The 11,375-nt window shown below is 39.1% G+C and overlaps 6 protein-coding genes across 6 annotated transcripts; 3 read left to right on the top strand and 3 right to left on the bottom strand.

The window, feature by feature from the left end:
* The first annotated feature begins 677 nt into the window (after positions 1 to 677).
* On the top strand, positions 678 to 1,681 carry LOC132182306 (uncharacterized). The gene is made up of 2 exons (XM_059595510.2): positions 678 to 1,165; positions 1,368 to 1,681. The coding sequence occupies exons 1-2, from the start codon at positions 829 to 831 to the stop codon at positions 1,397 to 1,399; spliced, it is 369 nt and encodes a 122-aa protein (XP_059451493.1). The 5' UTR covers positions 678 to 828; the 3' UTR covers positions 1,400 to 1,681.
* A 190-nt stretch (positions 1,682 to 1,871) lies between these two features.
* LOC148586045 (uncharacterized) lies at positions 1,872 to 2,730 on the bottom strand. The gene has a single exon (XM_088516441.1). It carries the CDS (start codon positions 2,206 to 2,208, stop codon positions 1,999 to 2,001), a length of 210 nt encoding a protein of 69 aa, XP_088372567.1. The 5' UTR covers positions 2,209 to 2,730; the 3' UTR covers positions 1,872 to 1,998.
* A 446-nt stretch (positions 2,731 to 3,176) lies between these two features.
* LOC148586044 (uncharacterized) lies at positions 3,177 to 4,947 on the top strand. Its single transcript, XM_088516268.1, has one exon. It carries the CDS (start codon positions 3,548 to 3,550, stop codon positions 3,758 to 3,760), a length of 213 nt encoding a protein of 70 aa, XP_088372394.1. The 5' UTR covers positions 3,177 to 3,547; the 3' UTR covers positions 3,761 to 4,947.
* A 125-nt stretch (positions 4,948 to 5,072) lies between these two features.
* LOC132182727 (uncharacterized) lies at positions 5,073 to 8,054 on the bottom strand. Its single transcript, XM_059596050.2, has 4 exons — positions 7,583 to 8,054; positions 7,116 to 7,129; positions 6,773 to 6,778; positions 5,073 to 5,420 (listed from the first exon to the last, which is right to left on the bottom strand). The coding sequence occupies exons 1-4, from the start codon at positions 7,777 to 7,779 to the stop codon at positions 5,209 to 5,211; spliced, it is 429 nt and encodes a 142-aa protein (XP_059452033.1). The 5' UTR covers positions 7,780 to 8,054; the 3' UTR covers positions 5,073 to 5,208.
* LOC148586043 (DUF3339-domain containing protein) lies at positions 6,307 to 6,850 on the top strand. Its single transcript, XM_088516270.1, has one exon. The coding sequence runs from the start codon at positions 6,496 to 6,498 to the stop codon at positions 6,700 to 6,702; it is 207 nt and encodes a 68-aa protein (XP_088372396.1). The 5' UTR covers positions 6,307 to 6,495; the 3' UTR covers positions 6,703 to 6,850.
* Positions 8,055 to 9,664: 1,610 nt separating the features above from the next.
* On the bottom strand, positions 9,665 to 11,157 carry LOC132181386 (nuclear transport factor 2B). Its single transcript, XM_059594581.2, has 2 exons — positions 10,755 to 11,157; positions 9,665 to 9,946 (listed from the first exon to the last, which is right to left on the bottom strand). Exons 1-2 carry the CDS (start codon positions 11,049 to 11,051, stop codon positions 9,872 to 9,874), a joined length of 372 nt encoding a protein of 123 aa, XP_059450564.1. The 5' UTR covers positions 11,052 to 11,157; the 3' UTR covers positions 9,665 to 9,871.
* Positions 11,158 to 11,375: the final 218 nt, after the last annotated feature.

The following is an 11,375-nucleotide window of genomic DNA, read 5'->3' as shown; positions in this document are numbered from 1 at the left end:
TTGAATTTTACATGAATTCACAAATTTAATGATAAATTCATTAGATTTGTAAAAATAGATGGTTGAAATAATAATATATAGCATGACTCAAAATCTAATTTTATCATGAACTTATTAGAAATAATCACGTCAATATTTTCCTAATATTTTTCCTATCTCATGCTATAATTTTAATAGATTTGGGCTCGTTTGGTTTGTGGATTGAGTATTCCGTTAAGAAAATGAATAACTATTACCAAAAATAAATGAAAGTGAAATGGAATAGTTATTCTTATTCTTTAGTTTGGTAACAACATATGTATTCTAATTAGAGTTAAACTAAAATTATCAAAAACCCCACCCTTCTTAAAAAGGAGGGGATTGCCAGCCACCCCTGCAATTATAGGTTTTTCTTTATTTTAAGGTTAAAATAAAATAAAAAATAGTAAGGAATTTTTTGAAAAATCTATTACATTCCATAAAAAATAGATATTCTTGTGTATATGAAATTAGACATTTTCATATAAATAATTATTCTATTCTGAGGTTTATTTCGCCAACTAAACAGACTTTAACAGCTTAACAGTTAAATTTGTGATCTCGTGTAAACTTTATACAAATTTAATCTACCACAAGTTTAATAATAGATTGATCTGATGGTTAAAAATAGAAAAAAAAAATTATTTGAAATGATCGAGATGGAGAGGATTATGATCCGTGAGCTTATCCACTCGTCTCGATTTTCCCCAAACCATCACTCCCCCCACTCAGCACAGCAGTCACTTGTCGTTCCACCATAGAATCCCAATTCTCAACCTTCAAACAAAAGCCTCCAAATTCCTCAAAACCATGAGAGATCAAGACCCGCAATCCAGCGTTTTGTTCGAGCTCTGCTCTATGATCGTCCACGTCCTCCGAACCCCTCCCCTCCCCTTCCCATTTCCAACTCTAACAATCGTCGGACCCTCCTCCAAAACGACATCGCCCGCCGCCTTCGGCTCGCTCTTTATCGGGATTTCGGTGGCTCTGATGCTCTTCGGCTCCCTCACGTTCTTGATCGGCTTCATACTGATGCCCTTGGTCATTGGGCTCGTCTTGCTCTTCTACTTCGTTGGCTTCGTCTCCATTTTGTCCGAATTTGGCCGCTCCATTCTTTGCCCCGTCGACTCCCCGAAGAATGCGCCTGGTAAGAGCCTCTTGCCAGAGTTACCATGTCTCTGGGTTACAATTTCGATTCTAGTGTAAAAGTTTTCTGTCGTTTTGTTTAAAGCTATTTTTTTTAAAAAAAAAAATTATGTGGATAAATGATAATGGTTTAGAAGACACCATGCTTACCCCCGTTTTTTTGTTTTTTTCCTTTTTCCTTTACTGGGTGCTGATTTGAGCAGCATGGAACTATGAAGCTGAGGCTTACGACTAGTTGAAGCATGGGAAAGCTAGAAAGAAGAGATGATTTTTGAGGTTAGCTATATTGTGTACAAGAGATTAGTAGGATGTTTTTTTTTTTTTTTTGCATTTTATCGATATGTTTCTCTTGGCCCTGGCAATGGATGCCAACTTGGCTCGGGGTTCTGAAGTTCTTTCAGTGTATTTTTCTGCCACTTGGTTGCGTGATTTTCATTTACTTGAGAACCCTCTTTGCAGTTGTATAATTTGGTGTTATTATTTATAAAGAATCTGCACGAGCAGATTTTAGTGGTCACTGCAATTTCTTAAGAATCCCTTGGTAGTTGTACCGTATTGCTTGTGAATTAATCAAACTGACCTTGAGAAATTCATTTACTGCCTAACAAAGAATCTATTCGACACTTGATCGTGAAGAAATAATTCGAGTATTGTTTTAATTTGTGAGGGCTGTGTTCTTTCCTGAACTAGATGGTTGGAGTAGAGGCTTTCTAAGCATAAGTTAAGTTACCATTTCCTTCTTGCTACCTTGTTCATGAACAAATTAAGATGAAAAAAAAAATACAGAAGCAGCAGGAAGAGCAAAACAAGAGATGGGATAATAGATGCATAAAATTATCCTGTGGAGATATGAACACCAATGGCAATAAGGAAGATGGTGATGAGTCCGAAGTAGATGATGGTGTGGACTAATATGGAAACCCCACTAGTCTGCATGTTTGCAAATTCCACCACCCGGCTATTGCCGGGGAGCTGGAACAGCAACCCCGGCGTCAACAGCACAAATAGCACCACTGCTATTACAACTGGGCCCCAATCTGCCATGGCTGTTTCTCTCTTTGTTGCTTGTGCCCAAGCCGCTCGAAACCGAGTAGCCCCTTGAAATCGGTGAGTGTGTGCATAAGGAGGCCAACACAAGTATTATAGAAGTGTTGGAAATCGATGAGGACAAATCGGCAGAAAGGGCATTGGATTCAACGAAACGTAGCTTTGGATAACTACGGGATACGACGCCATTGGTCGGCCTAGCGTGGCATCTTTCCTCTCCTTGGTCGGCTGGTCTTGCGAAAGCGCTATCTAAACTAGGCATTGGCTGCGTTTGTTGTCACAACGTAACGGCTTTAAGAAAAACAGGGGCACGCATTTCGGATTTTGATGATTCAATCCGGGTCGAGCTGTCAAAAGCCCAGTGACGATGCTGACTTCTTAGTATCAGCTGAGCTGAGCCCACTCCGAGTTCAGCCGTAGTTCGGGCCAGCCCATATAAAAACAAAGGACTAAGTTTTTGGATTGAACAAATTTTTTCAAATTTGGTCTGTTAAAAGTTTCCAAAATAAATTTTTACATTTTATTCTTAATAGAATTCCTCCAAACTAGATCGGAGGCATTTTCCTCAACTTCATAGTCATCTACTGTTTGAATAGCGAGTGACACGTGTAGGACCTGTTTGGAATTGCGTTTGAGGAGCTTAAAAGTGCGTTTAACACTTAAAAAACCCGTTTGAAGAAAAAAATTGTCATTTGGCAAAAAAAATAAAATTAAAAGCACTTTTAAGGATTCAAAAAGTTTAAAAATGGTTAAAACATATTTTTAGCAAAAGTTTAAAAATAAAACTTTCGCCAAACAGGCTCGTGAGTTGAGGGCGTTCACATTTGTAGCTTATTCTTTTGTGCTTCACTTGTTACTTTTGTTAGCCACTACATTCCTTAATGCATGCATTCATCTCTTTATGTAAAGATGTAAATCAAGGAAGGAAGCATTCAAAACACGCGTAGCTTTGACTCCACCTTTACACCATGCATTTTCTTTTTATCATTTCTTTAATAAAGCCTCCACCTTCATCAATCTCTAAAGCAAGCGAAAAGAGGGCCTTCTAGTGAACAATTATTTGAAGCTAATGAAAGAAAAGGTGTTTGTTTTCATCTCCATAAAGCAAACCCACTTAACATAACATACCTTTCCTCTCTTTTAAACTCTGTGTCTTCTTTCTTTCCAAGTTTAGCATCCCATCTGATCCTTCGCCACCAAGAAAATTACTCTCATTCCTTCTTCTACATATTGGGTGGTGCATCATTGTCTTCTCCCATCCATACTCCAACAGAAATCCCCAAGTTCCCATATCTACTTTTCATCTGTGAGAGAGAGAGAGAGATCAAAGAGAGAGATGGGTGCAGATTGGGGGCCAGTCGTCGTCGCAGTGGTTTTATTCATCCTCTTATCACCAGGGTTGCTGTTCCAGCTGCCGGCAAGAGCGAGGGTGGTGGAGTTCGGGAACATGTACACTAGTGGGATTGCCATTCTGGTTCATGCCATTATATACTTTTGCATATACACCATCTTGGTCATTGCAATTGGTATTCACATACACGTTAATTGATCCAAACTTGTTCCAAGGTTTTTTTTTTTTTTTTTTTTTTTTTTCCCTCCTCAAGATGGGGTTCTTCTTCTATCTTTGTATTCTTCAAGTTTTCATCTTCAATTCCCCTTACTGGGCTCCTTGTTGATGGTTGTGCGGATGCCTGCTGCTAGTGCTAGCTTTGGTTTATATTAAAGTGAAAATTCGAAAATTGTCTCCGTTTTGGCATAAATTGTCTTATAGTGAGGCCTTGAGTTTTCTCAATAAGGCTGTTAAGTTTGATCTGATTAAAGTCTGCATCTTCTTTAAGTTCATTTAGTATTTTGGCATCATAAGAAGCAAAGGAAGGGAAAACAAAGAAATATAAATAAAATCTTGCAGGATTCTTGTATATTTATAGGTTTTAGCATCTAATCATACAATTAATTAAGGTTATCACAAGGCTAGCCGTACGTAACACTGTATATTTGTTTATAAGGCTCATGGTGGCAATTTTATGTTCGTGTTAAGTTCGAATTGTGTAGAGATATCAACATAAAACTATATAAGTTAACTCTAATTCCGCTCATTTAATTCAATGGACTAAACCTCAAATTTCCTGTTAAATTCTTGTCAAATTTACCGATAAAAGAACATGCTTGTGTTCTGTAATGCACAACAAAGGAGATCTACCCCCACATATATATATATAACTAATACGGGTGGTGTGCCTTATTTAATTGGTTGTAGAACCAACAAATTAAATGTCGGAGTCCGAGGTCCCAGCACGTGGGGCAGACACAGTTACCACTTACCATGATTCCGGCCATTAAAATATTTATTAGTAGTTGCGATTCTTGCGCTTGTGTTTTGACTTGATTTGTACGGAAACAATGCCCACAGTTTTAACAACAAATTGTAGTAAAAATGATGACTCACTGAATTCAAACCAATAAGTTAGAAGTTTTTAGATGAAAATGATGAGTGAAGGTGGTGTTGTTTGTTATATTAGGATGGACAATAATCGATCATCCCTTTGGCAATAGAAGTGGAATTGTTACTTGGTGGGCACATAAAGCTTAGGGTCCATGTAATTAGTTGTTGATATAATATAATTTATAAATACACCCAAATCTCCACAAGCTTTTGGGATTCTTCAAGTTTTTATCCAAATTTTGTGATGGTTACAACATCTAACTATAACTATACATCTAGTTATACACTATTAAATCTGATCAAACAAAATTTGAACCAAATGGAGAGGATCTAGGATCTATAAGCTCCATGCTTGACTAGCAAAATCTAACTGTTTAATCTCTGAAAATTACACTATATTTTCTTATTAAAATTGAAATTGAAAGGCAGCAAAAAGACCTGTGCTTTGAATATTTAACTAACAAAGTATAACATTAATCATCGAAAAACATACACAGATCTTGAACAGAAACCAAACCCTGAGACTCTGAGAGAGAGAAGCTGAGACAACCGGATTAGCCGGCGTAGATGTGGACGTGGACGGCCAAGATGAGGATAGCGTAGAGAGCAAAGAAGATGAGAGTGTGGACAGCTATGGCCTTGCCGTTGGTCTTCAAGCTGCCGAACTCCAGCTGGCGGCTGTTTCCCGGAAACTGGAAAAGAAGTCCCGGTTGGAGTAGCACGAACAGTACCACACCGATCACCACAGGCCCCCAATCCGCCATTTCTAGAAAGAATAAGCAAAAAAAATGCGAAATCTGAGTGTCGGAGAAGTGGGTGTGTGGGCTTAGGGTAAGGCAAGAGAAGCGGGTAGCTTTCAGGCAACGCAATGGGGATGAGGATGGAAGTGAAAAAGAGCTTTGCGAGAGTGACAGTTGGGTAATGGAACGAATTTCTAAAGCACCCAAGATAGACCGAGTGAGTTACTCCAGTCGGTGCTACTTGCTTCCATTCGGGTACACGTGTAGTTATGTTATTGGGGAAGTTAAAAAAAAAAAAAAAATCAAAAGAAACTAATAAACCATCTCCATAACTCTTTAAAGGGGTGGTATTTACCAAGATCTTATCTCAACCACCTTTTGAAAGAATAAAATCCCTCCTTAAAAAGGTGGCCTGACTCGCTTAAATTAATGATGGTCCGGCCAACTTAATCCAGACCGTTAATCTTGATCGAATGACCTCAATCCTTTGAAATTACATTTACAACCATATGCAAATTCCTTAACTTCGTACGTGTGGGACCCTAAGATTACCAATTTTCCCTCTCGAAAGAGGTGATGGATCCATACACGAAAAGAAAAAGAAAGAGGTGATGGACCCACTTCCTTCTTTTAAGTTCTAATTTTGACTGATCCTGCCACTGCAGCCTCTTTTAAAAAATGCTTGTGAAATTGGAATTAAGTGCTGAAATGGACGGTGATGGAGCATTGTCACCTACCTCCACCCTGCCCTGCGGTTCTGCAATTGACTGCAAACTGCATATTTATGTACCCCCTCCACTCATTGTGCGCTTGACAACAATAGAAAATGATGCTTTGCCTTATCCAACGGAACAAAAACAACTTTAAAAATAACAAAAAGGATAAAAGTCGGTGGGTGATTTATAATTCGTGCTCTTGCTTTAGGGGATTCCTATTCCTATTCACCCTCCAAAGGCCTCGAGGACATGATAAACATGGAATCCAAAGCCCTTTTAATATGCTTGGATTGATTCTTCTTTCTTCTTTCTTCTTTCTTCTTTCTTCTTTCTTTCTTCTATTAGAAGGTGGGTTTTAGCAAGTTTGGTATATAAGAGTTTTAGGATGCACGATTGGGCTGCTCCTCTCATTGCTGCGGCGCTGTTTGCACTTCTGACGCCGGGAACAATCTTTCAAATGCCCGGAAGGAATGGGCCACTTGGTTTTATGAACATGAAGACTAGTATTGCCTCCATGTTTGTGCACACAGTTCTCTTCGGTTTGTTTCTCATTTTGTTTCTTGTTGTTTTTCACATTCACCTCTACGTATAGGAAGCAAGCAAATCAGGCTGCTAGCTAGCTAGGACTAGGAGTTTGATGCTCATGTTACTCTTTTGTTTACTGCTCGCTTTTTATCCATGCATGTAAGCCCTCATGAAATCAGAATATGAAGAGATTAATTATATCATTTTCAAGCTAATCCTTGTTATGGGAAATTATATTTACTTTGTCATTCATTATACTTTTTGTTATAATATTAATTAAATGATTAAATCAATCATTTTATGTTAGTTTAAATTATTAAAAATAAGCGGTGATTTAACATAATATTAACGGGTCTCTATTTGGGCTGTGCTTAGAAAGTACACACTAACACAACATGTTGAAACTTGAAAATTGCTAAACACTCACTTTGTTTCTCCACAGCCCTCATCAATTCAATCCAAGTATTGCTTCTCCTCCACAAAATAAATTGCTTCTACTCTAGACTCTAGGCTACCGAAGCAATATTCCAAGAGTTGAGCCACAACATCACGTCAGTAAAGTGGGACAGAAGTGCAGAGACAAAACCAATTCGAGAGCATGAGAATATGAAGCCTATGACTTTTTAGTTGGTTTACTCTGTATAACCCACGAATTTTTGGACGAGATTGAAGGAAAATTTTCAACATGGGATTCCATCCCTACTCCTGTGTAATATCTATAGAATTTTGGATCAGGTAAATGTGAGTAATTAAGAACTATATATACAAGCCACTCAGACTAAAACCATTTGTCATTAATTAATAGGTCAAATCAATGGAGAATTCGTAAACCTGTAGTACAAGTTACAAGTAATTTCATCACACACACATTATATCAAACAACAGAAGCACACACCAGTCCTAGGAACTAGGGAACTTGTAGATATGGGGGCTACGAGCCCATGTACATGTGGACTCCAACAGCTAACAAGAAGATGCATATGAGAGCAAAATAGAGGATGGAATGAATCAGTATGGAAATCGCACTTGTCTGGAAGTTGCCGAATTCTATGAATCGGTGCTTTCCCGGTATCTGAATGAGCAGCCCCGGCGTGAGCACGATGAAGAGCACCACCGCCACAAACACAGGCCCCCAATCCGACATCTTCGCCTTCTTGCTGTCTCCCTGTTTACACCTCGATCACTACTCTTAAAGTCTACAATGATGATGAGTGGCCATAGAATTGAAAAAGAAAGACGATTATAAAGGTGAGGTCTTTGCTTTGGGAGGAAGCGACAAGGATTTGATGACTACGGAAAAGTGAAGGTTAGAGAATCAAGCTATTCGGATTCACATTTTACACCTCACATGCACTACGGTCGAAGGAAACTTCGGAGGCAACACTCACACAGGGGCGTTTGTCCCCACAAACAACCAATTCTCTGCACTCTATTATAGAAAATTAAGCCCATCATGTGAAAACTACTACTATATTTATAAATTATTAAGTTAAACGTACCAGTTAAGTTAATCTACTACTACATCTCCACTATTTCTTTCCACCTGGTTAATGTTAGGAAAAATTTATAATCGCTACAGACACTCACAATCTACTGTCCCATAGAGATGATCAAGACCACCCGATCTGGTGATTGTAGTTACTAGATTGGTCACAACTACTACGGAGGTTCGGTTAGATGGCCAACGACCTGCAAGGGAAGGGATATGCAATAACTTTTTTGGAGTTGACGTGACAGTATCACATCGCACTATGGAGAATATAAGAGGTGAAAGTAAAATATGAGCGTGTCTAACATTTTTCTTTATAACCAGGTGGCTCAAAAGCAGAGTCTTTGATTGCTTATGAGATCAACATTCTGGTGGTGGCTTTTCATACAGGATCAAGCCACCACTATGTTAAAGTGGTTTTTAGTTGAGCACCAAATTACGAGTTGGTTGGCTGTCCCCACACGATTATAGTCTACTTTGTCCGTGATTTTCAGGTGGGGTACCAGAAATGTGGATGTTTTTGGCCGGAAACTGGATTTGGTTTGAGACGTATAACAAGGAATGATTCTCACAAAATTTCAATGGGGACCATACAAACTCTTATTTGCCAGAGAAAATAATAATAATAATAAAAAAAAAAGAAAAAAAAAAAAAAAATCCTTTGATTTGCTCTCTCCCAATGAGCTTCAGGGCACTTTTTGATACCCCTCTCAAATTTTTGAAAACGTATAACTTTTCTTTACCCTAGCTAAATTTGCAGTCTCATGATCTCATCCATCCTAGAATGAGACTTCTCATAGCATCTATTATGTTCACCCATGAAACAACCACTAGTCCACAACTAAGTACTAATAGTTTAATATTGGCTAAGGCTGGCAATTTTTTACAAGACCAGCGAATTCGACACGAAGTCAATACGAAATTAATAGGTTAAAATCGAGAAGTCTAACCCATTTAATTAAATAGATCAGGTTAAGATTAACTTATATAGTCTTATACTCATAACTCGATATGACTTGAACCTGACAGATAAACATGAATTGTTACTCCTAATATTGACAAAGACTCCTAACAAATTCTCAGCAGCACAACTTGATCTGAACAATGAATGTTTGTTTCATTCAGCCCAACCTGGAAAGCAAATATATCCAGCATTCTGGACATCATATACAAGCTAACCCCCTCTCCCCTCTTCTCCTGGAAGGACAAATAAACATAATGACCATTGTTGTATACAAAGCAAATCCAACCTTAACCACCTAACTATAAGAGAAGACTCGTGGGATAGGTGGTGTGGGGGTAACCCAGAAGTTTGAGAAATACACCATGGATAAAGAAGCATTGTTTAGAACACCAGCCGCCTTGACTAACCCTAAAACAAGATTTGCTATCCCACCTTACCCCAAGTCTGAAAAACGTGGAACTTTTCCAAGCTAATGCTTGTATCCAAACTTAAAAGGATGACGAGTATGAATATGACATCCTTTTATCCAAATGCATGGGGCAGCTCATTCATATGAAATTGAAACATGTATACTGCTTAAATCATCGCATGCAATCAAAATAGCATACCTTCTTCAAAATGAACAAACATAGAAAACAAACATGTAGCCAACCAAAGATAAAGTACACTACCCCTTCCAAAAGCGTAAAAGCTAAATAACATTAGACGACCAGGTCTTAATGTTCGATGTTCAACAAACAATACAGACTCCTCTGTCAAGTTCTTGAGTGGTCTTAACACTCCTTATGCATAATTCAAGCGGAAAATGTCATTCAACACGTAAAAGCTTCCTTGCGGTGACGGTATCAGATGGAACATCTACAGAAAAACGCATGAAACAGAGTTAGAAGATAACAATTACAATAGAGCGTGAAGCAGTTTAACCTCGAATACCTTCACTAACAAGTGATCAATTCCCCACTCAAATATCAAGTGTCCACCACCCTAGTGGAAAAAATTGGACACACCACTCTCAAAGTCTCCCCTTTGGGCCCTTTCCAAGAATGCTGCAGATCAGTAACCAGGTTTTGGCAAACCCCCTCCTTTCCAAAAGTTTCACATTGCAAAAGATTAATCAAAGTCACCAGCTATACTACATTGCAGCGCGAAGTGGAGATCTTGCTACTGACTCACCAAAGATACTCTTAGACACTCATGTCTTCCTTATTCAACAAATACTACAACCGAGAATCAAAAGGTGGTACCCGAGATTAGATTGTGGGGGTCTTGTATATGGGCATGTGTGAAAGTCCCATATTGGATGTATACTAGTTAAATTGGGCTATATAAACAATTACGGGAAGCCCCAGTGGTTACTAATTCTTTTGGAGTATCATGTAGACATGAATATCAAAAACTTCTATCCCAAAAATATTACTAGCATCAGAATGATGCCCTTAAAACACTAGGAAGCTTGTCTACATAGACTACATGTCTAAGCAATCGAAGGTTTGATTTACACTCGCAGTATATTATGCTTACATGTGCATAAATCGATGGGTACGCCTTCAAAAACAAGCATTAACTAAACATTTCACGCACTCAAAATGTCCAGGGAGAAGGGAGCAGTACGCGGTTAACACAATGTGTGGATATGTCTGTGATGGCTAGGTGTTTGAAGAAATACCTGACTGAACTTGAGGGCGTGTTGTTCACCAGCTAGCTGGAGATTGCCGCTGACGAAGACGAGCATGCCGCCAGCGGGGCCGGAGGGCTGGCAGTCGACGGTGGTGATGGCGTGCTTGCACTGCTGGAAGGGGAGGCTGGTGAGCTTGGCCACGATGTTCTGTGAGCCCTGGATCTTCTGGCCCTCGAAGGTCAGCATGGAGCCCTCCTGATACAGGTTCGCCAGCGCCGCTCGGTTCGAATCGAACGTCGAGTAGTAGTGCTCCACGAACGCCCTTGACACCTCGTCTGGGTTCATTCTCGCTTTCTTTGCGCGTCTCTCCTCTGTCTCTCTCTCTCGCTAAAGTGTGTGACCTTTCGGAAATGAGGATGTTTGGGCGGTGGAACTTGATTTTGTGGGGCCTCTTAATTGGTCATGTGAGGAAATATGAATGAATATCTTATATACAAGGCGCACAAATTTGCCGAACACGAGAACCCCCCCACCCATTAGGCCCAACTACTATTCCAGCCCAAACACGCTTAATTACACAGATCTGATAGGATTTGGTTCATTAATGGGGTAAAGTTTGTTTTTTCAAGCCTAGAATCTTCTTTAACCTAGTCCATTTAACTGATAATT

The sequence above is a fragment of the Corylus avellana genome, chromosome 5, assembly GCF_965113065.1.
Source record: "Corylus avellana chromosome 5, dhCorAvel1.hap1.2, whole genome shotgun sequence".
Lineage (NCBI taxonomy): Eukaryota > Viridiplantae > Streptophyta > Magnoliopsida > Fagales > Betulaceae > Corylus > Corylus avellana.
The sequence above is the reverse complement of the archived record's forward strand: the minus strand, read 5'-3'. Positions and strand labels throughout refer to the sequence as shown.